At 41.3% G+C, this 27,126-nt stretch overlaps 1 protein-coding gene across 6 annotated transcripts; it reads right to left on the reverse strand.

The window, feature by feature from the left end:
- Positions 1-26,909, reverse strand: NCBP3 (nuclear cap binding subunit 3). Of its 6 annotated transcripts, none has more exons than XM_070560915.1 (15): positions 26,727-26,866; positions 24,743-24,808; positions 24,547-24,586; positions 22,490-22,595; positions 14,461-14,586; positions 12,105-12,233; positions 11,800-11,876; positions 10,950-11,058; positions 8,495-8,594; positions 8,093-8,196; positions 5,994-6,288; positions 4,263-4,417; positions 2,650-2,811; positions 1,611-1,773; positions 1-1,139 (listed from the first exon to the last, which is right to left on the reverse strand). In XM_070560915.1, exons 2-15 carry the CDS (start codon positions 24,790-24,792, stop codon positions 1,031-1,033), a joined length of 1,725 nt encoding a protein of 574 aa, XP_070417016.1. In that variant the 5' UTR covers positions 24,793-24,808; positions 26,727-26,866; the 3' UTR covers positions 1-1,030. The 6 variants fall into 6 exon arrangements, with proteins under 6 accessions (XP_070417016.1, XP_070417018.1, XP_070417014.1 ...); XM_070560917.1 differs by having other exon boundaries at positions 1,611-1,769; positions 2,646-2,811; XM_070560913.1 differs by lacking the exon at positions 24,547-24,586 and having other exon boundaries at positions 26,727-26,909.
- Positions 26,910-27,126: the final 217 nt, after the last annotated feature.

Here is a 27,126-nt window from a genome sequence, read left to right on the forward strand (position 1 = left end):
TATGGACAATACAGTTTTTATTGCAGCTCTCAAGTCTCGCAGCCCTTTACTTCCTTTATTAACAACAGTGTCCTGCGTTTAATCGCACCACAGTGTAATCAGCATCAATGTGACCATTAGCTCAGCCACAAGTAAAGATCTCTAGAATCCAAGGCTGCATTGGGTATGGAAACACTCCAGACAGGTGAGGATCTGTGACATCACAATAGGGGCAAATGCTTACTCTCTCTAATGCCTAAGTTCTAGTGAATTCAAGTGAAACACTATTTTTAAGCCTGCAGAGGAATACAAACATTAAATACTTCAAAATAAAAATCAGACAGGAAGACAAAATGATCTACCACCTTTTCATGGTAAAATAATCTGAAGAGAGTTTAGAAATAAATGAACTACAATTTCTAAACTATTATCTTATTTGCCAGTTTTGAGGATGTCTTCAGGTGCTAGAACTTGGAGACAGAAAGAATAAATATCAATGTATCACTTCTAAAGTGATAATAAACATAACCCCATCTCAGACAGATGGATTTTTTCCTACAGTGGCCAAAAAGCAAGTTGAACTCTATGTACAACAGACAAATTACACAATTAGGATCATTTAAAAATAATGAGACTCCTCTCTTTGCCTTCTTCCAAAGTATATAATATATATTTAACAGCACATAAGAAGACACCACTTGAGCTTCCCTTGTAGCCAACAGGAAGTATTTTCACATATAAAAATTAAAAATTTAAACTTTTAAATCATTAATATTTTTTAAACATAATACAGACTTAAAAATTGTTCAACATTAACCCATGACCCTGCCCCTAGCACAAAAATCCACCCCAAATCCAGAAGTCACAGTTTATTGTTCCTAAAAATCCCACAGCACTGAACTTGATCTTCACTTCATGCTGATCACTAACAAGAGGCCCCTAACAGAAATCCCCAGGGAGGACCAGAAGCACGATCGACGCTGCATCTCTTATCTACCTGGGCAGCACTGGTGCACCTCTGCGGTCAGGTCCATGAGAGTCGGCCCCCACACTAGGGTCCTGGAAGGGTGAGCTGGCAGCTTCCCTCATCTTCCCCCTCGAAGGCTGTCCAATAAGCACCTGGGAATTGACTTTTCTTGGGAAAAGGGTGCTGGTAACAGCTGTCAGGGCCAAGGCAATAGTGAGAAGTTCAGTTCTCTGCTCTTTGGATGAACTGTGTAAAACATTTCTTTTAAAAGACACAATGTTAAAAATATTAAGAAAAACGTCTACAAAATCTGGAGGGCTGCCTCTTCCTCAGAGGGTAAAGCTTGTGGGGTGGTGGGAAAAGAATTGAGGGCCCAGAACTATAACTCTGCAGCAAAAGATAGATAGATAGATGCCCTTCAAAACACGTCACATTCTTAAGATGTCTTGCTGAAGAAGCAAGAGCTGAGGGTGACTGTATGAGTAAGAGCAGTACGGGCGCCAACTCCTGCAGGGGGAGGGTCCTACTGTGCGCCCCACTCTGCACAAGAACGTCAGGCTTTAGGGCAGCTGCCATCGGCCCCAAGGGGCATCAGGACTCTGCCTCTGAAGCAGAGCTGCTTTCCCGACTAACTTCAATCTGGAGAGATGGTAAGTTATCTAACCGGCTCTTCTTTTGGCGAGACTGTTCTTTCTCCTTAATCAGAGCCCCCCATGCCCTTTGCAGCTCAGAGTCATCTTCCTCAGTGCCAGGCGCCCTGGGATCCACTTTCTTCATGTTCTTTTCTTTGGTCTTGGGTGCAGATCCTAAGCGAGTCCATAAACTACCTGTGTGGGTGAGAAGGCATTTCAGTTTTGGCAGTCAATGCTGAGACACAGGGTAGTACTGAGGAAGCAGGGGCACTGCCAACACCTAACATGCAGGAGACAGTGGGAGGTCTGTGGGACTTGCAACCACTGTGCAGTCTTGGGCAGGTAACCTCATCTCCTTGGCTGAAGTCCCCTGCCTGCAAACTGAGGGATCTAGATCCAGTGGGAGACTCAAACAGTTAGGGGACTGATGTCCCCCATGCTAGGCATACAGGAATCATCTGGGAGGCTGTCAATGCTCCACCTGCCCCACCCTGGTGAGACTCACCATCCTGTGTAGTTTCATTCTGCCAGGAGCAAGCCATTCCAAGATCACTCCCAGCTGTAACATTCTGCAAACTGAAGGGCCTGCTACACTGTAAACTTTCAGAGATTCTGCCCACTATCCACTAATTTTTAAAATATACTTCATTAATGCCTAACAACAGAGAAATGTATTTAGAATTTCATAGTATAGCCACACTACAAGGCACTTAACAGCTTTATTCATAAGGAATATAACAAGCGGAAAAATGATTACGATAAAATGCTATATGAAAAAAGTGGGCTATGTATATGGACAAAGACTGGAATAGCATACAAGAAACTAAAAAGTATTTGTGCTAAACAGAACCAGGGGTGGTTTTCTTTCTCTTTTCTAAATTTTCCATACGGTTATCATGACGGTGGTCATGATAATGATGATGATGATGATGATGATAATGGAAGAGGAAAAATAATTTATTTTTGGCATATGCTATTTCCTGTCTCCTGCTAACAAAGTATTTCTATGCTACACCCATTGTCCTTGCTCTTACCCAATTCCCATCCCCATCAATTTTAAGTGTTACCAACCTGATTTCTTCTCCCGAGTATCAGAGTAGAGGCCTTTAATGTCTTGCCTGGGAACACCTAGCCTACTATGTACATCAGAAAAGGGCTCTCTCCGAACAACAGGGTTACTACTAAAAGCCTTTTCCGGAGAATATGGTCTTTTTCCTAATCGCTGGCGTATATCTAGAAAAAGAAAGAAAGTACTACTGTGACCAAGTGTGTGTGCTTTGCTATCCGGATTGTCAGCCTGAGATCTCTGCAGAACCTGGTGCCAAATCTCCTCTAGTGAGGACACAATCAGGCTTCTAAAAGCCTTGTCTCTCTGTAATCAGTCTGGATCCTGTAGGAAAATTCGGACGTTGAGGTTCTCAGAGCAAAATAATCTCAGCTGACTGCTCCAGAAAGGAATTTCTGAAGCAGAATCAACTGTTTTGTTTTTTCAGTAGAACTGAGCAGAGCAAATAATTTACAAACATTTCGGCTGACAAGTAATACTGCAAGTTCCCTGAGGGCAGAAGCCACAATCTTTGAGCATTTAAGTTCTCAATAAACTTACTACATTTAACAATAAAGGTAATGAGATTGGCAAAAAAAAAAGGATCAAGGGAAGATGTCTCAAATCAACTTTGCTTTTTCCCCAATTCCCCCAAAAACTTGCCTGTCCTCTTGCGCTCCTTCTAACACTAACAGCAACAAGGAAAATATGCTTATTAGCAAGTCATTATGCTAGGGCTTTCTTACTCTCAGATTGTTGCTTATTCTCCCGGAGAGCAAGCATCCTCATCTTTCCAGTCCCTCTGGCCTGGGCCCATTGGCTTTTTTCCCTTTCCTTCCTCACTTCCCACTGCCAAGTCTTCTTCCTTCACAAGGTTTGATGTTCTCATCCATTTTGTCTCTACTGTTTCCGACCCTAGTTCAGGCCTCCTTACTTAACTCTCTACCCAACCCTACTCTGCCACCTAAAACAGATATAAGATCAGGTTACCTATCACCTCAAAAAACTAGGTCTGCCAACTGAGATCCTATTCCCTCCCCATGGCCTTGCCCTAAAGCCACTTTCTTTAAGAAGCCTTCCACAATTCCCCCAGGAGACCACCCTCCCCTCTCTGCACCCACAGTCCACCACTTACAGACCTACCAGAGCACTTACTGCATTCTGCTCTGGAGTGGAATTATCTGAATGTGCGCACTCATGTTTCTCCATCTGAATTCTATGACTTGGCATCCTCTCCAAAGACTTCTAACACTCCCAGCACCTAGCCCAGGGCCTGGCACATAGCAGGCATAGCCAAGTAGCCACTGTATGTGTCTGTGTACATGTAAACTATCTAGCTCAAATTCTTAACCATTTATACAACAACCCAACTTAATTTTTACCATCCTTATGTATAAAGTATACCAATGACTTATAGAGTAAAAATTGCTTGGGACAAAAATATTGAAAGTTAGTATTGCAAAAGTCTGATTAATTCTCTTGTCCTCAAGTGCCAATGCCTAACCCAAAATCTAGAAGTGATGAGCCAGGACAACTAAATAGGTCCACAAATGGCAACATGATCCAAGAACCTATCCCTGCCTCAATTTGCTTTCTGGAGCTAAGAATGAAGCCCAGAAACACCACTGAACAACAATACCTGATTTAGCACTGCTGCCTGGTGGCCGCGGACGTGTGTGCTGACGTTTTTCATCTAACAAATGTCGGACATCTGCAAATTTCTCAGGCAGCAATTTGTTACCAATTCGGTTTTTGATATTGCTTGTGGATATAGTATCTGCCCTCATAGAGTTTCTTTAAAAAAAAAAAAGAGCATAGTGAATCAACTTGAACTGTGGGACAGTGCCCACAGAACAATCTTATAAATCTTAGTGAAAACAATTTAAGAAACCCAATCTAAGATGGCCACCATTCACTTACAAACACCACACATCAGCAATTATTTGCTTACAAAAATCCTGATCAGCCTGCTGTAAAAAGGGCAGTCAGGGTGAGCAGGTTCCCGAGTTTTCCTGAGTGGTTTGTCGACATGATATCTGAAAGCTAGCACAGAGCACGTAACTGTGTCTGCTTCTCCTGGGACAAACACTGAGCAGAGGCCCACAAAGGGCTCCAGGCCTCTGCTCACCCGGGCTGTGATTTGGCTATAGTTAAGGTACAACACAGTCTACAACCCCCTTCTTTAAAAGGCAGACTTCTCTGTCAAAGACATCTGCTACCATGCTGGGGACCAGCATTATTCTGGTAGCATTCATCTTCAGAAAGTTCTCCAAAAACTAAAAATACAGATGTGAACAAACCAGCTTGAATGTTTTTTCTCTTTTCCCCACACATACCACCAAGAACACTTAGAGAGAACATCCCGAAACCCCAACCCTTTGAGTTGTACAAATGCTATCTGCCCTCAGGAATCTGCTCATCCCCACTAGCCACCAAAGAAATGCATATTAAAATAACTATTTTGGGGCCGGCCCCGTGGCTGAGTGGTTGGGTTCACACACTCTGCTTCAGTGGCCCAGGGTTTCGCCGGTTCGGATCCTGGGCGCGGACATGGCACTGCTCATCGAGCCATGCTGAGGCAGCATCCCATATGCCACAACTAGGACTCACAACCAAAAATATACAACTATGTACCAGGGGGCTTTGGGGAGAAAAAGGAAAAATAAAATCTTTAAAAAATAAATAACTATTTTTTAATCCATGAAATTAGTGAAAATTAGGAAGAGTGATAATACCTAAGGTTGGTGAGCATATAGGTAACAAGTGGTAATGTGAGTGAGTAAAATCTTTCTAGAAGGAAATTTAGCAATACCACATTTTAAAACATGCACAATTGTTTTATGTAATAACTAGAATTCAACGAATTTATCTAGTAGTGCAACAGTAAGAAAATGGAAACCTAAACGTCCACCAACAAGGGATTGGTTAAACAAATCACAATACTTCTAAACAATGGACTATACACAGTTGAAAAAATAGCAGATGTCTACATTAAATGTAAAAAGCATAATGCAAAACAATGTATATAGCATAACTTCATTTTTGTACAAATATATCTGTAATTTCTCCATGTGTTATGTATGTGCATAAAACAAATAGGAATGTTATTCACCCAATTGCTACTGTCGTTATCTTAGGAAAGGATGAGACTACAGGTGATTTTTACTTTGCATATTGTCTATAGTTTTTATAACAAGGATCACTTCTTGTACATTTAAAGGGAAAATCAGATACTTTTATTAAATTCTACAAAGGACTGAAATTAGATCAGATAAAAGTGACTGTAAAATTAAGAAAAATTAAGAAGTTAGTAATTGATATTAAAAATAAAATTAAAAGCTAGCATTGATAAAAAGAAAAAATATTTTACCTAATATTTTTCAACTGAGATTCCACTTCATCAGCATACATAGTCATTTTCATGCTCTTCTTTGGTGAAGGAGTGGAAATCATTTTCAGTTCTAGATCATAGTCCATCTCATCAGAGTCTGAGCTGCTGGCACTGGACCGCCTAGACGTGCTCCGCTCCCGGGTCTGCTTGAGAGCAGGGAGTTCCTCATGGTACTCTACCACCACCCTGTCATCTGCATCCATGTCCTGGTCCTCCTCCTCCTCCTCTTCCTCTTCCTCCTCTTCTATAGGTTCCTCAGGAACATTCACTAGTCCTAAGGAATTTAACCAAAACACATTAGGAAAAGCACTATAACAAGTCTGATTTTCCATTCTATGATGGTGAACTTTTTTAAAAGATGGGGTTCCCACACCCAAGATTTTATTGGAGCATTATCTATAGTGCTAATCTGGTTACCATTCTGATACCCACAACAGAAGAATGGCTGGGTAAAATGACCCAGCAGCCTGATGCACTATCACAAACTCATCTAAAACACAGTCAAGCATCATTATTCACAGATTCTGTATTTGTGAATTTTCCAAATTTATTGTAACTCCAGAATCAATACTCATGGCACTTTCATGGTCAACTGTGGACATGCATAGAGCAGAAAAAAATCTGAGTCACTAGACATGCAAGTTCTCAGCTGAGGTCAAACAAGCAATGTTCCGCCTTCTCGTTTCATTTCTCATACTGTAAACAAGCGTCCTTTTTGCAGTCTATTGAGTGCTACTTTTCCACATTTTCGCGGCTTTTGTTGGTGATTTCACTCTTTAAAATGGCTTCCCAGTGTACTGCCAAAGCTGTCTAGTGTTCCTAAGTGCAAGAAGGCTGTGATGTGCCTTATGGAGAAAATACGTGTGTTAGAGAAGCTTCGTTCAGGCACAAGCTACAGTGCTGTTGGCTACTGAGCCCAATGTTAATGAATCAACAATATGTATTAAATAAGGTGTCTTTAAACAGAAACACCCATCAAACAAGGATATATACTCATCAGTTATGAAAATGACATGACCAGAGTCTCTGAAGGGTTTAGTATTTGCTATTTCAATGATCATCGTGACTTTATAGAACATAACCACCACAAATAATGAAAATCAACTGTGCTTTTAAAGTTCACAGAAAAATGCCTCTAAGTGGTAAAAGCAGAACATAAAATATATGTCCACAAAAATTAATTATCATATTTAATATGAAAAGACAAATAGGAAAAATGTAAAATGAAACCAGTTGTTATATTAGAGTGCTAGAATTAGGAGCACTTTGCTTTTTAATTTATTTAATATGAATATAAAGGTTATATGATGAAAGTATCTTAGAGTAACTGAAATTGGAAAAGTTTAACTGTGTAACAGAAAAGTATGTACATTATTAAGATGCAGACTTCAAATGTACAATTTTGGATACATGCATTAAATAAAAACATACAGACTTCACTCTCCCCGTCCCTGTTACAATGATGAATGTGTATGCATGTTCTCCCACGTCTGTATCCTGACTTGGTTAGTTCTACAAAGCCTGTAGAAGATTCCACAGGTTGGGTTCAAAATAAAAGCAAATCTTTATAAAACATAATTAAAATAGTTCTTTATAATAAGCATTAAAAGAAAGAAAGAAAGAAGAAATGAAATGCAAGTCATGATACCCCACGTTACTGAGGCATCCATGTACATGCCAACAAGTGTAAACACTAGACATAGCAAGCAGCCTATTTTCTTTACCAAAGAAATAATAAAATCAGCTCATCTGACAACATAATCTTTAAAACTTTTTTTCATGCAGCCTTTGATATTAATAGTAGAAACATTATATTCCTAAGAAAAGTTTTATTTTAATTTTCCCTAAGTCACATCCGGCCTTTTTTGTTAGAATAGCTTTTATAAAATCATTTGACCTCTTTGTATGGGCAATTTAAAATTAATCGTGACTTGACTTACTTTCCTATATGTTGGCAGAGGGTGAGGGCAAGGAAGAGAGGATGATAAAGTTTGGAACCTTAAAAGATTGTATTAAGAATAAAAATATGATTTCGGGAGCCAAACATGTGTCTACCCAAGAGCTGAGCAGGCAACTACCGGAATGTCGGTGTTTATAGGACGTCAAGCCAACGTCATCCCCAATCAGGGCTCTCTTCTTGATCACATCCCGCTGAATGCGACGGGAATGATATCTTCGCTTCCTGCAACATTGCCAAAACAAGCGCATAATGAAAAACCAACAGGAAGGACCTTGAAACCCACTAATTAATTTCAACTATGCACTGACGCAATGTTAGGTGCTGAAACAGAGACATTTACATGAAACTGAAACTCAGCATTTTCACACCATTTACCACAGTTAAGAATCTTGAATTCTTTCTTCTTGTCTTCCATTGAGTCCACACATGGTGTTGACATTCCACTGCAGAATATCAACTGAAGGATTAAGAAAAGCTTAAGTACTATTTAAACTATTGTATTTTAAGGTTTTGGACTCACCAAGAATTACTAAGAATTCCTTTCATGCCTCCATAATTTGGATTCCCATATTTCATGTAATACTGACTTCTTCTGGCTGCTCCAAGTTCCTTTTTGTCATCTAAAAATTAATTACAACAATTACCTAGGATTTTCTGTGGGTATGAAGACAATGTTGAATGGTTAAATAAAAAAGAATGTTTTCCATAGCTGGGATGAGATCAGCACCATCTGCCAACAAGAGGGAAAGATGCACTATGAACGCTCCCTCCCTGAGTCCCTACTGAGGCCGAGCAGTGTGAGGAGGGTGGACCAAACACAGACAGGAATGAGGTTAAGCTGCTGTTAAGGAATTGACCAACCTCACAGAGAAAACACTAAAGAGAAAAAAATACAATACACAAGGTTCCAAGAAGCACAAGAGAGCTTCAGCCGTTACAGGTGTTCAGGAATCAAAAAGGCTTCTAGAAGAGATGGCATTTTCACTGCCCGCTGAAAGATGGTATTTATTTCTGAATGACAACACTCCAACAACACAGAATCAGAGTTAAAGAAAGAGATTATACATAATTCCATATATTTGGTAAACCATTTTTCCAGTTTATCATGATGTTTCTCAAAATGGCTTAAAGAAAACAACAGAGTACCAGGTATCTAGAATGCACTCAAACAGCCACTCAAACGAGTAAATGTAGAAAGGATCCCATTTATGAAGTTAAAATGCCAGTTAATAGACAGGAAAGACGGTCAGTGATCACACATATTTTCGTGACATAAAGGTCTTCGACAATCCTTGGACACTCACTGACCGCAAAGCACGAACACCAGTGCGAATGTATCCAGTGCTACAGATGAACTTAGTAGCACAAACCAGTATGTTCACCCTACAAAAAAACATGCCCAGCAGCTCCTTGGAGAAATGGCTGATTCCAGATCTGGGCAGGGAAAGCACAAGTTGAGTCTGGAAAAACAAAATGTTTTATTGTGCCGTAAAGTAAGAAAGTGCTCAAAGAATCATGGAGGCACGTCAAAAGAACACCGCTTGAAGGGGCTCTACTGCCCAAATCCAAGACAATGAGTGAACCAAAGTAATGACAGTAATGGATGATAACCAACTGAATAAAATACGACGCCATGAGCCTAAACTGATTAAATAAGTAAGTAAATAAATGAGTAAAAAGGGAAAGCTCGCTCTTACAGCAGACTGCCAACTAATAAAGAAATGATAGAGTTAAAAAGTCATCAATGGATGCTAAAGCTATTGCATGGAAGCTTGATGAGGAACAGGCTATTTACATAACCTCAAAGTATCTCCCCACAAATCTTTAAATTACAAATGGAAAAAGGGTAACTTTACAGTGGAGAAACCTAGTGATCATCACCTTAAGTGATAAAAGTTAACATCCGTGGGAAGGAGACAAATAAATACCATGTGCTTCCTGATATCGAGCACTGAAAATGACACATCACTTCTGTGGTATTCTTGCCTAGAAGGCACAACCCAAATTTAATCAGGAGGAGACATTAGACAAACCAAAACTGAGGGGCAGTCTATAAAATCAAGAGCCTATACTCTTTAAAATGTCTCAGTCAAGGAAAACAAAGGAGAGAAGTAGTTCCATATTCAGGGAGACCAAGGAAACATGGCATACTTAAATACTCGGTCCTGGAGTGGTTCCTTGTTTAGAGGGGGAGTAGTATAAAGAATCCAAATCTATTTGATAACTATCACCATGATCATCAAGAACTGCTAACACTTACACGGCACTCACTGTGAGCAAGGCAATTTTAAATTACAGAGCGGGGGGATTATCGGAACAACTGATGACAGTTGCAGACTGTCATGAATGTGGACTGCGGATTAGGTAATAGTCTTGTATTAACGTTAAATTTCCTGATTTTGGTAACTATATGTAAGACAAAGACCTTATTCTTCAAAAATACATACTGAAAGTATTCAGATGTGAATGGTTATTGTCTCCAGTTAACTCTCAAATGATTCAAAAAGCCAATACACACACACACACATATATTTTTAATGCGCACCAAGATCATCGTACATAAAAAGCCTTATAAACTGTAAGAGGCTTTTAATTTAATTCCTTAGAGAACAAGAGTTGGATGGCACTATTGGCAATGTTAGGAGATTATTACTACAATAAATAAAAACATACAATTTTAAAAAGTGTTCATAGTTCAAATGACAAATTGGCTGAAAAGCACATGGGGCAAACCAATTTAACAGAAAATAACATACTTTAGGCAGAAATCACAAAAGTATACAAATACTAACATTCACTTTCAAAGTCCGAAATTCAAGTCAGGCAGCAAGCCATCATTTCTTAAGCACAGAACATTACAGTTGAAGGGACTTTGAGACTACTTGATCTAACTGCTGATCCGAAAGAGAAGGATGTCGTTCAGTAATAAATCACTTTGATGAAAAGTAAAAATCAATTCCAAATACCACATTTACCTTTCGTAGCAAATCTCATGAACAACCTATTTCCTTTGGCGAGTTTGTTAGCTGGACGGAGATCGTTTCTTAGCAAAGATTCTTCCTCTACCTGAGACAACGTGTCCAACTTAAGAAAAAAGAGCATTTTCAATATAAAAATCAAAGCCTTTTTCATATTTATTCAGTAGCAAAGTTACCCTTGATGAAGAAAGTGTCCTAACTTTAATAATACTCGTCAGCATCACAGCACTAGTCCCTCTGCAGAACTTCTAAGTGAGAGGTGGCCCCTGACAGCCTGTCTACAAGAGCAGCCTCCATGGTCCTCTACCCGCTTTCCCCTCTTTACTTCTCTTCCCAGCACTCATCACTTCCTGACCTGACATCACCTATCTGCATATCTGTGTATTGTCTGTCTTCCCCACTAGAACGTAGGCTCCGAGAGGGCAAGGACTTTGTTTTGCTTGACGCTATATCCCCAGTACCTAGAATCTGGTATACAGTAGGCACTCAATAAATAATTTTTAAATGAATACATTTTAATATTTCCAACAACAGTACATACTCCATTAGGAAATATGCCATTACTTGCTTTCTCTTAATTTTATTGATTAGATAACACTTCAAAGTATTTCTCAAAAAAACCATTTTCTTTGATACAGAAGTGTGAGTACTATTCTAAGATCTCAACACGAATCATTCATTACAGTCACACGAACTTAAAGGCCAAGAGCCTGGTGCATCCTCGGAAGGTCTAATGGTGAAAGCCACAGGAAGAACAAAATCTACCATGTCTTTAAGCCTTAAATAAAAAGACAGCATGCAGTTTTTTACAGTAAAACCTTACATGTATCTTTGCCCTATTACTAACCTCTACATCACTTGAGTTCTCATCTTCAACTTCTCCTTCTTCAGCCTCATCATCATCTGAACTGTCTTCCTGCTTGTCTAAAATGGAATGTGAGGGACAAGGTGAACCTTAACATAACTCCATCTCATATAATTTAAAAGTCCAATATTTTCCCCTCCTATTTACTGATGATCCAACACACATCATAGCTTATTTCAGAAATAACTGACGATGAGATGTCACATAATGCTCTGCACAGAAACCCAAACTGACTGTGTAAACAACAGGACTTTCAGCCCTAAAGTCTCTCCTTTGTGTTCAGTTACCTTTTTTACTTTTCTCAGATGACTTGTCCTCATTGGCATCCCTGCTTCTTATCTTATCCAGGGCGGGCAGAGAGCTCATATTGATAAGGGCTCGTGTGGCTGTCATTTCATCCAGCCAAACCACATTACCTAAAATAAAATTTAAAATAAAACGTTACATCACATCCCAATGGTAAGTTTTTTGAGAGCAGAGACTTCATCATGTTCACTGCTACAGCCTCATCTAGCTACAGACTGATGACAGTAAACATACAAACCAACTCATGACAGGAAGTACAGAAAGTAGTACTAAACACTCTTTGATGAAATTAGCCTAGAGCTGCATTCCCAAACTGGGTTCCACAAAATAATGGTCAAGTATGCCACGAAAAAGAGTTCTGTATATTACAATTGCCTGGCATACAGTGAGTGCTATGTAGTCTTAGCAGTTCTCGATAACGATCATTACCAAATAAATATGGATTATCCTTTATACTACTACCCCCTACAGGGAAGCCCTCTGCTGTTCCTTGTCATTTGGACATGCTAAATGATGTTCCCCACTGTAGCATGGATGATGATGGTATCCATGGGATATAAACAATGGAGGTATGACAGCCACTTGGCTTTGTAGCAACTAATTTAATTTTGCTTCTTTAAGGAAGAGAATTTAGCAAGAAAAAGCTTATGAGAAGTCTCATTTAAAACAGCATTTCTGGGCCAGCCCGGTGGCACAGCGGTTAAGTTCACACGTTCCGCTTCTCAGCTGCCCAGGGTTCCCCGGTTCAGATCCCAGGTGCGGACATGTCACTGCTTGGCAAAAGCCATGCTGTGGTAGGTGTCCCACATATAAAGTAGAGGAAGATGGGCATGGATGTTAGCTCAGGGCCAGTCTTCCTCAGCAAAAAGAGGAAGATTGGCAGTAGTTAGCTCAGGGCTAATCTTCCTCCAAAAACAAAACAAACAAACAAAAAAACGCCCCAGCATTTCTCAAACTTATGTTACCCTTATATCTTAGTTTGGGAAATGAAGGTCTAAAGATTTTCACTTTTGTTACTAACATGCCACATGGCCTTGGGCAAACAATTTCCCTTTTCTGTTTCTCAGTTTCTGATGTACCATGAGAGGTAGGTGAACTGGGTAATTCTAAGGGTCCCTCTGACTCACATATCCCTTAGTTACGGTTTTAATGACTTAAATCAGGAGTTAGCAAACCAACCTGCAGGCCAAATCCAGCCCACCAGCTGTTATTTATTGATTTGCCTGTCTGTTTATTTATATTTGTACCAGCTTTATTTATGTATAATTAATATACAATGAACTACACATCCACCATGTTTTTGTGCATAAAGTTCTATGGAAAACAGCCAGGCTCATTCAATCATGTATTGTCTGTGGCTCCTTCCACGCTACAATGGCAGAGCTGAGTAAACATGACAGAGACTCTATGGCCTACAAAGCCCAAAATAGTTACTATCTAGTGCTTTGTAGAAAATGGTTTGCCAACCCCTGATTTGGATGGTGTAAGTTAAGTAAAAAGAAAAAAGGAGAAAAATCTTTTACTTCGTCATATTTCTTCTTCTTTCAATGAAAACCCGGAATCAACATTCTGTAAGAAAACAGTTGTGAAAACCAGGCCACTATCAGGGTACAACCTCGTAGGTCAGAAAGCTGACAGTAAGTAAAGCCAGACTACAAGTGAGTCAAGACAAGAAGTCAGCAGAATGGTTACCAGAGGGCAGGCCAGACTTGGAGTGGGGAGGCAAGTTAAAAATTACAGTGAGTTCACAAGTTGGACAGCTCACATGTTAGGGCAAGCAGGTGAAGTTCCAAAGCAAGCAGCGGTGAGAGGTCTGGTACAGTGTCAGGACGTTCTGCTTTAGTTCTAGGTCAGAGACACTGAGGCAGAAGCAGAGCTCTGGCAAGCTATAGGGCAAGGTGCAAAGTAAAGCCTTGAGAACACAGTCCCAAGTCTACACAGCCTATTTTTACGAAGTGTTGAACACCTCGTGTAATTTATTGAATACTGCACTGAAAGTGAAAAACAGAATGGCTGTGAGCATACTGGTTGTTTACCTTCATGGACGCATGGCTGATTGGGAGCTGCGGCTCGCTGCCACTGCCCAGCATCACGACAGAGTATCATACAGCATATCGCTAACCCCAGACAAGGTCAAAATTCAAAATTCGAAGCACTACAGTTTTTACTGAATGCGTATCGCTTTCACACCATCTTAAGGACGAAAAATTGTAAGTCGAACTGTCATAAGTCAGGGACCGTCTGCAGTCTGAGCCATAATCATTCACCATCTGAGATGGCAAGAACTCTTAAAATCATAAACAAAAGCATATTCAACAAAAACTGGAGTGTACTTACAGGAGGTATCATCCAACCATTCAATGTGAGCTGGAGGATATTCTTTAAAATAGGAAAAGATATCCTGGGTACTCATCTCATCTACTCCACAAATGTAGATTGTCTCCAGTCTCACTTTGGGGATTGCTAGAAAAACAAGACACAGAAAAGATGATTTTCTAAAAGAATTTTCCTACCCACTATTGTACATCCTACCATTACCCTTAAAACAGTTCAGATAAAGTGTATTTAGAGAAGAAATATGCTGAAAGAGATGACAATTATTTCAAAAGAAAAAGATGGCAGTAAGGTAAACTATTATAATTTTTATCACAAACAGTGTGAAACAAATAATTTAATTCAGAATAAGCATATTAAGCTGAGAAAGATTAAACACACTGTTTTGGTAAAATACACGATACCTTTCCCCAAATCGGCCTGCAGTAATTTGTAAATTAAAGCAATATCAAATTCAACAGGATGACTCACTGAACTTCACAAGCTGATTCCAAAATTTTTAAATGTATGTCAAAGAGAAATGTGCAATAGTCAAGATGATTCTGAAAAGAAGAAGAGACAGTGCCCCTGGATATAAAGCGAAGGATGAAACTAGAGTAAAGAAATCCTACAAAACAATAAGAAAATAACAGCCCCCCAAAAAAAGGGCAAAGGACATGGGCAGGCAATTCACACAAAAGGAACCACAGAAGGCCAATAAACATGAAAAGATGGGTGATCTCCTTAATAATCAGGAAAATGCACATAAATACAAGATACCAGCTTTCAGTGACCAGATTGTTTTTTAAATTTATGTCTGTTAATATCAATTGCTGGCAGTGTGGGAGGAAGGAGCCACTCCCTCTGCTGGTGGGAGTGTGAACTGGCGCAGGCACTCACTCTGAATTGCAAACTGGGAGCGTCTATTACAGACATAATGGAGCCCACATGCCCTATAGGTGCAGGAATTCTACTCCTCAATACCCACCCTAAACACACGTGGGTTCACAGAAGAGCTCACACAAAGATGTTAGCTGCAGCCCTATCTAACAACCCAGCAGCTATCAGAGTAATAATTACGGTTTATCCATATTAAATAAATCATGGTTTACCCATATTCTAGAACGCTATGTAGTTAAAAACAATAATTTATCATATACCATGGAAAGATTCTAAGAAACCTTATTGAGTGAAAAAAGCAAAACGCAGAAAATACATACAATGTGATAACACTAAAAATATTAAAATAGAAACGCCACCATACATTTTCTAAGGATACATATTCGTGTACACAAATACCTAGAATAAGGCCTGCTATGATTCACTACAGACTAATAGTTGTTACCTCTGGGGAAGAAGAAAGGTTGAACGCTGTGGTCAAAAAGGAACTTCAGCATCACCAGGATCATGTTAATTTTTTACTAAATACTTTAAGTATGATATCTCCTTTAATCCTTTTAATTGTGAAATATGCAAATAGATCAATAAGAAGAAAAAATTTTTTAAATACCTGTATCTCCACCACCTAGCTTTATGCCTAATTTCTTTAAAAGATTTGAGGCAAATAAAACATTACATACAAAACTGGGGCCTGTGTAACCGCCCCACATCCCTTCTCTCCGAGCTCCCTCCTCCCAAGTAATTCACTTATTTAAAACAAATAACTTAAAATACATGTGAATACTTGCAGATAAAAAAAATTTTTTAGTAGTTATTTTGTCATTTTGAAGAGTAAAAGACAGGTTCAATGGGAGCCGTAGGTGTGACCAGATGAAATCAGGTGAGCACTCTTCTGCCAGCCAGACTGACGAAGACAGAGATACCATCAAGATTTATGAACCCAGCAAGTCCTTATTAGTGCCCAGTAGTGCAACAGTGAACAGAGGCCCAAATAAGATGGATGTCCCCAGTAGACACCCAGAGTAACTCTAACATGCAGGATGGGAAATTCAGTTTGGCCCATGGAGCCTTCTCAGTTCTTCAAGCTAAAAGCCATGACTTTGGAAGAACTAGATTCTACGGGAAGTAAAGAGATGGTCCTGAAGAAGGAAACAAACAACAGGGAGAGTTCCTGGTGATGGCAGAGGGAACAGACTGAGGAGGATCAGGGAGAAAACATCGTGTAGGAGATTGGCTGATCTGATAACAAGGATTTAATCATAAATGAGACAAGTAGAGAAAATAAAGACCAAAGAAATGACAAAAATAAATATTAACGGCATCATAGCATTGTTCTAATAAAACATTACAACAAAATTTTTAAAAATATAAAGGTGAAGAGATAGCTTAAAGACAAAAGAGAAAAGAGTGTATGGAACAAAACTTGCCTCAGATGTTTACATTTTAATGTAGAGAGAACGGTATACACATCTAGAAATGGGCAGTGTACAATCTTATTCAAAAGAAGCAAGTAAAGTCATAAAAAAGAGATGCAAAAGCTGTATCACCGCAGAGATAAACTAGTCTTAACGAGCTGGAGGACTGAGAAAGGTTCATTCGCAAAAGAGAACCAAACTGACTGACAGAGGCAAGATCCACTAGACACGGGAACTTTGTTAAGCTCGAGACCTGATGGAAGACTGCCAAAGAAGAACGTTCAATACTTCCTCACCTTACTGACAATGTCAGTAAATAAAACAAAGCAACAAAGGAGACGTCTAGATTTATGCCCAACCGATGAGAAAGGCTAACTGCCAAGGTGGCAGTGAACAGCCGCACTGGGAAGGAGGACCAGACATCTACCGAGTGCTGACTACAAGGAAGGCGGAAAAGTCATCTTGGATTTTCTAACAAGAAAGAAGACAATGAATGACAGGTGGTAGGACATCAAACTCAAGTCTTTAGGAAAGGAGATTCTTGAAAATTCAGAGAAAAAGTAGCCAATCCCAAAGCCTCAGATCAGAAAATTAGGCAGTCACTAAATCCAGTAACTCAGAGTATGAGAGGTGATCTCAAGGAAAGGGAAGGCAGCAAAGCCTAGGTGAGCACAACTCGCCAATGAATAAGGGAGATAATTACTAATGACAAATTACTAGACAAAGGCAAGAGAATGAATGTAAGAAATGGAAGAATCTGGGGCCGGCTCCGTGGCCAAGTGGTTAAGTTCGCGCGCTCCGCTGCGGCAGCCCAGGGTTCGGATCCTGGGCGCGGACATGGCACTGCTCATCAGGCTACGTTGAGGCGGTGTCCCACATCCCACAACTAGAAGGACCTGCAACTAAGATATACAACTGTGTACGGCGGGGTTTGGGGAGATAAAGCAGAAAAAAAAAAAAAAAGATTGGCATCAGTTGTTAGCCCAGGTGCCAATCCTTAAAAAAAAAAAAAGATTGGCAACAGTTGTTAGCCCAGGTGCCAATCTTTAGGGGAAAAAAAAGAAATGAAAGAATCTGAAAGACTAACATCAGGCTATCCAGCAATATGGAAAATGCTGATGATAGGCTGTCAAGTGAAAAGGAAAAAAGCAGTATGACTACAAAGGGAATAATAAAAAGTCCACACCCAGAAAAAACTAGTAGGAAATACACAAAATGTTGGCAATGCCTGGGCTTGGATGGTGAACTGTGGGTGACTTTTCTTCTTACTCTACTTTCCAAATTTTCATTGGTGAACATGAATTGTTTGTATAACCTCTAACGAAGAAAAAGTTATAGTCCAGAGCAAACAGGCTCGTCAAAAATGCTGATGGCTTTTCTTTTTTTTAAGTGTTTGGAGCAACAGTGTTTTGGGAAGATAATGCAGAACTGTTGATCTGTTCTGCTGTCTATTTTACTAATTGACAGTAGAATAGGTATTATTAAGAACTAAAACCCGACAGGTGACAACAGCATAAGAATTAGTTTTAATAGATTTAAATCTTCTAGTCCAGAATTACATCCCAATGTACTGACTCAAACACTCAGCTGAGAATTCAGAATTAAGTAGAAATTAGGTAGGTAGTCTCTAAAAAGTTGCAAAGAAGGAGTGAAGTACCTTAAAGCCTTGAGAAGGACTAATCCTGTCTGATTTTCATAAAAGAGGAAAAAAGAAATTCCCAAACCACAGATTGAAAAGATTAATGTCATTTTCCAGAATTAAAAAGAAAGAGCTTATCAGACAGAACCTGTGATCCCTTAAGATCAAGTCTTTCCCCTAAGAAACAATATGAGTTCACTAAGAAGCAAGGCACACTAAACCTCTTTTATGTTTTGATGGGATTACCAGGACAAGAAATGCAAAAACTACCATAGATAGTGTCCTACCCCGCGTTCATTAAGGCATGTAACCTAGTTCCTCATGACAAAATGAAACGTGGGCCTGATAAGAAAATAAGACCTACAATTCATGCATCTATGTTTCATGGCATAATACAGGATTATCCTGTTCCACATTTACCAACAACTGAATGAAGATGCAGGAGCCATGCATACCAAAGTGAGTAGTACAGCTAAAATGCTGAAAGGTAGAATTAAGACGAAAATTAACTCAACAGGCCGAAATGGAGTCTTGAAATCAATAAGATGTAATTTAATAGAGACAAATAAAAAGCGGTAATTTCTTTAAAGTGCCTCAAGTACAAAATGAGAAAGACTGTTTTGATGAGTGCAACTCCTGGGGAAAAGACCTGGGTCCTTTAGTGAACCAGAAGATGAATATAACACTATGAAATGAGTAGGACAGAGACTATAGTAATAGTCTTGCCATATTCTGCATGTATCCAACCATATTTGGAATCTACACCTCACCTGACGAAGGAGGTGGGAGGGAGCCAGAGAAGGTAGAGGAGGGAGACCAGAAAGTCACGTCGCATAAAGTTTAGGGACGGGCTGCTCATTCCCTCACCTGAAGGGTTATTGTGTGAATGAGGAAAGGACTTGACGTTGTTCTCAGAGTCACACAGTAACTAACAGACAGAAATTACTCAAAGCAATTCTGCTCAACATGAGGAATCCAAAAACAAGATTGCCTGCCTCATAAATAATTCTTGTGCCATCACTAGGAAACCTTCAGGCAGAGACCAAAAGACTATTGAGAACTTTGCCAAAAGGCCTGCAGCACTGGGCAGGAGGTTGGTGCAGATGATCTCTAAAGTCCCTTCCAACCATGACAGCTTTGATCTTGGGGATAAGGAGACCAAACCTTTTTGACACTGAATCACTCAAGAGCAGCAAGTCACTGTTGATGCAGAACGGTCTAGTGCAGCCTATTCCAAACGACGTCCCTGACTGCTGGCAGAGAGGTTAGGAACACAGGCTTCAGTCAAATCAGCCTTCAAATCCCGGCCCTGCTACTTACCCAGCTGTGGCTGGGCAAGTTTCTCAACCTCTCAGCACCTTAGTTTCCTCATTGGTAAAACAGAAATGATGAACACTTTCCCCTCACAGGGTTGTTGAAAGGATACGTTAACCACATAGCAGAGTGAATGACATATAGTAAGCATTTACCCAATGGTATCTTTTATTATTGCTGGTATTAATAATAAAAAGAAGAAATAACTTGACACCTGGTACAGCTGTATGAGTCAAGGTGCTTATTCCAATTTCCCCATTCTCCCAAGAGGCTAGGCCACTTAGATGACTGCTTGGAAGATGGAGAACACCAAACAATGAAAATAATAACTAACATTTACTGGGAATTTACTATGTGCCAGACACCACTCAGAACTGCAACATTTTGTCAGAGCCTCTCAACAACCCTATAAGAACTATTGTTATCTGCCTTTCCAGATGAGGAAACTGAGGTTCTTAGAGGCTAAATAACTTGCCCAAGGTCAGCAGAGCTAGAAAGTGACAGGTCAGGATTTGCATACAGGCAGTCAGGCTTCAGAAAGCATGCTCTTTTTTTTTTTCTTTTTTGAGGAAGATTAGCCCTGAGCTAACATCTGCTGCCAATTCTCCTCTTTTTGCTGAGGAAGACTGGCCCTGAGCCAAGATCCGTGCCCAGCTTCCTCTACTTTATATTGGGGACGCTTACCACAGCATGGCTTGCCAAGCAGTGCCATGTCCACACCCGGGATCCAAACCGGTGAACCCCGGGCCACCAAAGCAGAACATGCGAACTTAACCACTGTGCCACTGGGCCGGCCCAGAACACATTCTCTTAACCACAACACCAATGATTCTCAATCCTGACTGTACATTAGAACTCCCTGGGGAGATATAAAAAATAAGAACTACTGCTGAGACCTATCTAGCCCCCCTATTCTAATTTAAATTAATCTGGGATAGGCAACAGGGTTCTCCAAAGTTCAGAAACATTATCCTAGGCCACGGTGCCTCTTGGATGAAAAACAAGTTGTAATGAGCAACCTGCCACAGGCAGATCTATTGCTTTTTAGGAATATCTTTAGAACTATGAGACCAAGATTGCTCTTCCAAAAAAAAATTTTTTTTGTTTAATTAAAATTTAATTCCAAAAGTAATCCTACTCAGGTAGGTATCACATTCCATTTTACAGACAAGAAGACTGAGATCTAAAAAGGTTTATTCACAAAAAAACTGAAACTAGATTCCAGGAGGGCTTAGCGCCCTAAAGGGCTCCAACAGAGGCGAGAGAGAAATGTGAGCAGCTGATTAGCAATGCCTCCTGGAGGAAGTGACATATGAACCAGACAAAGCATGGGGACAAGAAAGGGCAAATCAGCAGAGTGAAAGGCATGAATAAGATCAGAGGCAAGATGTCACAAGGAATGTTCACAGGACTAGAAGTAAACAGGGTGGTAAAACTACGGTGCTTTCAAGGTGGAGTTGCGAGAGAGGCCTTAGGGGTCTACCTGGGCCCAGACTGTGTTGGCACATGAATGCCAAGCTGCACAGCTGTGCTTGGCCTTCACAGGACTTTTCCTGAAACAGAAATCCACTCAAGCAGATGCCCGGAAACCCAGCCTGCAAAGGAAGCAAGGTCATATTTCCAACTTGAACTCATGATGCAGAAAAACAGCAAAGAAGCATCCAGAGTTGAACTCTGCATCCAAGCTACTCTGTCCACCGGGATGGACTGAGGAGGTTTGGGTCTATGGTATCATATCACATAGTGTAAGGCAAAGAGCAAAGTAGTTATGAGCAAGGCTTCAGAGTCAGATAAACCTGGGTTCAAATCCTGACTCCACTTTTGCTAGCTACATAACCCTGGGCATTTGCTAAACTTCTTTGAGCCTGTTTCCTTCTTTGTAAAATAGTGATAGAAATATATTCCTCATGGGGTTGTTGCGAGAAATGAATAAGAAAAAATATGTAGTCTGCTAATTAACACAATGCCTGGTAAGAGAGCAAGTTCTCAAGGAATAGTAGCTACTTTCATTCATTCAATGTTTTTATCAACCAAACAAGCCTAGAGAAACTCACACAGCAAAGCAGAGACCTTTAACATGCATTCAGAGGGCCGACTATCAAGCCCTTTACAAATACCCAAATGTGCAAACACAATAGAGGGAGACCTTTTGAATTCATAGACTTCTATTAGAGTGGGATAATAAATATGGCTGTGAACTCACTAAAAAAGTAAAAATAATTTCCTTTTGTATTTATAAATTGCTTTGGAAGACTAGGGCAGATTACTATATCTGATAATTCAGGGTGAGTTCTAGGAAGCAAAGTATTCTTAAAAAACACAAAAACAAAATAAAATCACAAGCCTGTATCAACAGAGGTATTAATGGCTTTCCTGCACCAATCTCAATATTGCTCTGAGTCTCCTAAAAGAAAGCCTCACTGTGACATACTTCCACCACATCTAAAGGCAAAGGGAAGTTAACACTTATACGATAAACTCAGAAAATGAGTAAGAGTCCGCAGAAGCATAGGTTCTAATCTCAGCTCTGCTGCTAACTGGTGACTTTCTCTGGGCCTCGTCACACAAGACAATCTCTTCTTTTTGCAGCTCTAACATCTGAGCCACAGCTAACAGCAGCTCAGCTTTAACAAGTCACCTCAGAAACAGATCCTTCACAAGTCCCTTCCTTTGGGAGCATTTGGCTGAGGACTGGACATGCAAAGCAAGGCCAGAAGCACAAGGCCATGGCAGGGAAGTCATTCTTTGGGGAAATGTGGAAAAATTCCCCCAAAACACCCTGTACCTTTCTTCATCATGTCTCGGTCCAAGGCTACATTTCTTTGGGCAAGATTTACTTCTGATCGAAAATGGAAGCGCTTGGCTCGCTGTTCTTTCTTTTCAATTGCTTCCTAGAAGATAGAGAAGAAGTTAAAGAAGTGAATGGAGGAGGAAAGTTAAATCACAAACACAACATGATGCATTAGTGACAACCCTAAAATAAATCGGAAGAAATAAGCAACATCAGGCCTTTTGTAATTTTTGCAGAGAACTGGCTATCCACGGTCAATAACTAACAGGGCATACACTCATACTGAAATAATTTGCAATAATCTCCATGATGATTCAATGCCTATCACTGTGTCTGGGGCATAGTAGGAATTCAATGAATATTTATTGATTCAATGAGTAATGAATAATGCTTTAGTTCTCCAACATTTCATCTATTATTAGCAACCTTATCCGGACAAATTACACCTAAATGATGTGAACATCCCAATTTTCCAGGTGCAGAAACTGAGGCACAAAAAAGTTACAAGGTTAGCTGGAGGTACTTCAGCTAGTAAGGGGGCAGATCTTCTGATCTCAGTGCTATTTCTAGAACCCCTCCACCACCCCCATTTCACATAGTCTGTGTGCATGATAATCACACCTATCACATTATGTCTGCCTGAGCAGTCCACTCCCTAAAGCTTTTTCCTGGTTTAAAAATAACATTGAAGCAAAGAAACTCTCTCCTCTATTCTAGGCTTGTGTCCATGGAATTGCCAGTTTTCATCTTTAAGTGACAAGAAGCATTGACACTTCACTGAAAAACAAAGTAATCAGCTTCTTAAGTTTTTTTCCAAGAGCTAAAATAAATCCAGGTCCAACTGTGGGTTTTTGATGGCTCTTAGGAACCCTTCCCTAATTGCATATTGACTTTGCCACACTAATTGAAGGTCTAACTATAGAAAGCTTGTGGGGATTGGTAAAGCAGCAACACTTCTGTTATTTCCCAATAGTTATGCTAATTTTCTTCACTGAAGTCTTCCCAGTGCAAACAACTAATCTACCTTCCTTTAGTAACAAGTGCCAATTCCGGGGCTACCTTCCCCCATAAATTTGTTTCATACAATGGCAAACTGTACAGGATTAAGAACAGTAGAGGGGCCGGCCCGTGGCCGAGTGGTTGACTTCACGCGCTCCACTTCGGCGGCCCAGGGTTTCACCAGTTTGAATCCTGGGCACGGACATGGCACTGCTCAACAAGCCATGCTGAGGTGGTGTCCCACATGCCCCAACTAGAAGGACCCACAGCTAAAAAATGCAGAGCTATGTACTGGGGGGCTTTGGGGAGAAAAAGGAAAAATTTTTTAAATCTTTAAAAAAAAACAGAACAGTAGTCTACTTCTTTTCCAATTACAAGAAGAAAACATCTTCACTTTATTCTATTTTCTTGTCTGTCTAAAAGATGATCAGTTCTTTCTTGCAGCCTTTAAGCAATCTGAAACAGACTGAGACCCAGATAAAATATGAAAAAGGCAAGCATGACATATTTACTTTTATTTTTGCTTTTACACGTCTAATATAGTACTATTATTCAGCATTATAATTCAAATTCTGTTCCAAACTTAACTGCACATATTAAAATTTAAAAGAATGTCTAAGTTGAATATCACCAATTAAAACAACAAATATGTATTAACTGTTTATAATAAGGAAAATAGTCGGTTTGGCTCTGTGAGGAGTTACAATGCAGCTGGTAATCTAGTAACAGCAATCACTAGATAAAGGCAATACTCCTAGGTACTGAGAGTAATCCAGCTGACTTGGTCTTCAAATTTTAGACAGCCACACAATCAGGAAATCCTATTTTTGTAAGCCTGCAACTAGTGAGGAATAAAGACATTTACTAAGGGCCTACTATGTGCCATGCACTTTTCATGTTTTGTTTCATTTAAAGAGGAAAGAGTATACACATTTTGAGAGAACGGACATAACATAAAAAGGAATTCCCAGTGCAGAACTTTTTCTTGGATATGGTTAAGCACAGGCATCTAGGTACAGTTATTTTATCTTTTCATGGATGTGAGAACATACCAATGCTGCCCAGATGTTTCCAGGATGCGTGAAGGCATCACTGTGTAATAAAAAAATTTAAATTAAAAAAAATGTTTTAAATCCAGCAACCAAAGAAAAAAGGAGGTAAAGAATAATTGCTGTTCTACAAGTCTTAGGGACCAGGTTCATTAAGTTCACCAGCTTATCGAAATGAATAAATCATGCTCTGTCTTACCTTGGAGGTGACATCGATTCCAGTGATGAAGCTGCCAGCCTTGTTTTCATATCTTCTGCTTGTGTCCTAACACGAAGGGGAAGGGTGAGAAAGGCTGACAACAACTGAGGAAAAACTCATGATAAAAGACAGCCCAACAACTGATTCCTCTTGGACAGTCAATCTTTTCAGCAATCCTTCCCCCAGCCTGACAACCCCTTATTATGAGGAAACCATTCTAACAAGAAGTCTTTTCTAGATCAGAGCCTGTCCAAAACCTTAAGTAATTCCACCTACTGAAGGTGTCCATGTAAACGAAAATCTAAAGGCTTCCATGAAAAATATCCAGGATGAGGCACAGTCACTTATCTCCCCCACCCAGACTAACAAATTCATCATGCCGGGCCACCAGGTGGAGCACAAGTCTTCACCAAAATGCAGAAAGTCCAGACTCCCCTAGACCTCCTGGGGAAAACAGTACAGGGCAATGAAAAGAGGACAGGATTTGGAAGCCCAGGACTCGAGGGGCAGCTCTAAGCTTCACTGGTTACATGACACTGTACAATTCCCCTGGCCGCTCTGGGCCTAATCTTCCTCCGTGGTATCAGCCTACCTTCCTGATTTCTTTTACTGCGCTCCCATTTGCACTCCAGAACTTTCTGTTTCTCTAACAAAACAATCTTGTTCCCAACTCAGAGCCTTTGTGCTTACTGTTGCCCCTGCTGGGACCACTCTCTTCCAAATCTGCCCATGGCTGGCTCCTGCTTGTTATTTAGGGTTCAGCTTAAATGTCACTATCTCAGAGGACTTCCCTGACCATCCTACCCCATTCTGCTTCCCGCTCTGCACACCCTCCCAGACTTCTACGCTCTCAATCCTATTAACACGCTTTGTTTTCTTCATTGCACTTATCACTATGAGAAATTATTTCTTTACTTGTGTCCCCCATCTGAAACATAAACTCCAGGAGGGAGTTTGATCTTGATCAAGCGCTGAGGACTGCGCCTGGCACACAGTGGAGGAGGCAATAAATACATGTTGAACTGCATGAACAAAGAGATGATAATATCTACTTCACAACTGCAGTGACATTTAAATGATCTAACACAGCAAATGGTAAAATGCCACTACGTTAATTTTGTCAACAGAATCATTATCGTTTGCTATCTCTACATACCATTCACTATCATTTGTGATCTTACCTTCACCTTTTTCCATAAGTTCAGTTTAAAAGCAAGACTTGCTGACATGTGGTTAAAAAGTCGCTCGCGTTGGGTGAGAAATTAAGTATACGAGAGGAGCCATGCAGGCCTGAGACCAGCCCTAAGAACCAGACAGAGGACCACCAAACCACAAGCAAAACACGTCTCAGCATCCCATTGTGAGGACCAAGAACCACTGCTGGTTCGCTCATGTTTTGGTTTCATTAAGGGTCAGATGCTGGGGCCCCGGCGTAGGTGCTACCCAGCAGTGCAGCTGCGCGGGGACAAGAGGACCCTAAAGTGACAACAGAAACACCGAGCTTCTGCTGCTGACAAGCCCAGCCCTGCCAAGAGAAACCAGCCGCGCGATGTCTAACAGCCACCGCTCCACCAGCGCCGGACCCGCAGGGGACCTGGATGCCGGCGCCTGCCCTTAGTTCCTTCGGGGCCGCTCCTGGTTCCGTTCCCGCCCGGGCTCTCCCTTTATCTCAAGCCCCAGACCATCCCCGCCCCTCCTCACTCACCCCTCGCACAGACTGGCTCCGGGGCGCAACGAAGGGGGTGTCCTCAACTGCACCCCAGCTCTCCCCCACCTCCGCGGCCCCTCAACACCCGTTTCCGGGCGTCCCGGCGTCCTTTCTCCCGCTCCCCGCCTCCCCCCAAGCCCGGCGCCCCCGCCCCCGGGCGCTCGCTCGCCTCTCCCCCTTCCCCTGACTTTCCCCGGCCCGGGCGCCCGCCGCCGCCCCTTCCGGCAGCTCCGGCGCGGGGCAGTCTCTCGGCGCCCTCCTCCTCGCCCCCCGTACCGGGATCAGTTCCTTCAGCGAGCGCCGCACCGGCACGATCTCCAGCTCGCCCTCCTCCACCTCCATGGGCTCCGGCTCGCCACGCTCCAAACCGGACTCCGCCTCAGGCGACGGGAGCCCCAAGGCCGGCGCCGCCGGGGCCTCCGCCTTCACCGACACTCGCAGGCCCCGTACGGCCGCCATCGCCGCCCGCCGGCCGCACCACTGAGAGCCCCGCCCCGCACACCCGCTGGCTAGAGCGCCGCCGCCACTGGCCACAGAGCAGCCGCCGCCGCTACCTAGAGCGTCGCCTGCTTCGGCTAGAGGCTCCCTTCAGCGCCGCCGCCCCCTGGTGGACGGAGGAACCCTGGACGCCTGGAGAGGGACCTGGTGAGGAGGTGGGACCCAGTGGGGATGGGGG

Source organism: Equus przewalskii, chromosome 10, assembly GCF_037783145.1.
Source record: "Equus przewalskii isolate Varuska chromosome 10, EquPr2, whole genome shotgun sequence".
Lineage (NCBI taxonomy): Eukaryota > Metazoa > Chordata > Mammalia > Perissodactyla > Equidae > Equus > Equus przewalskii.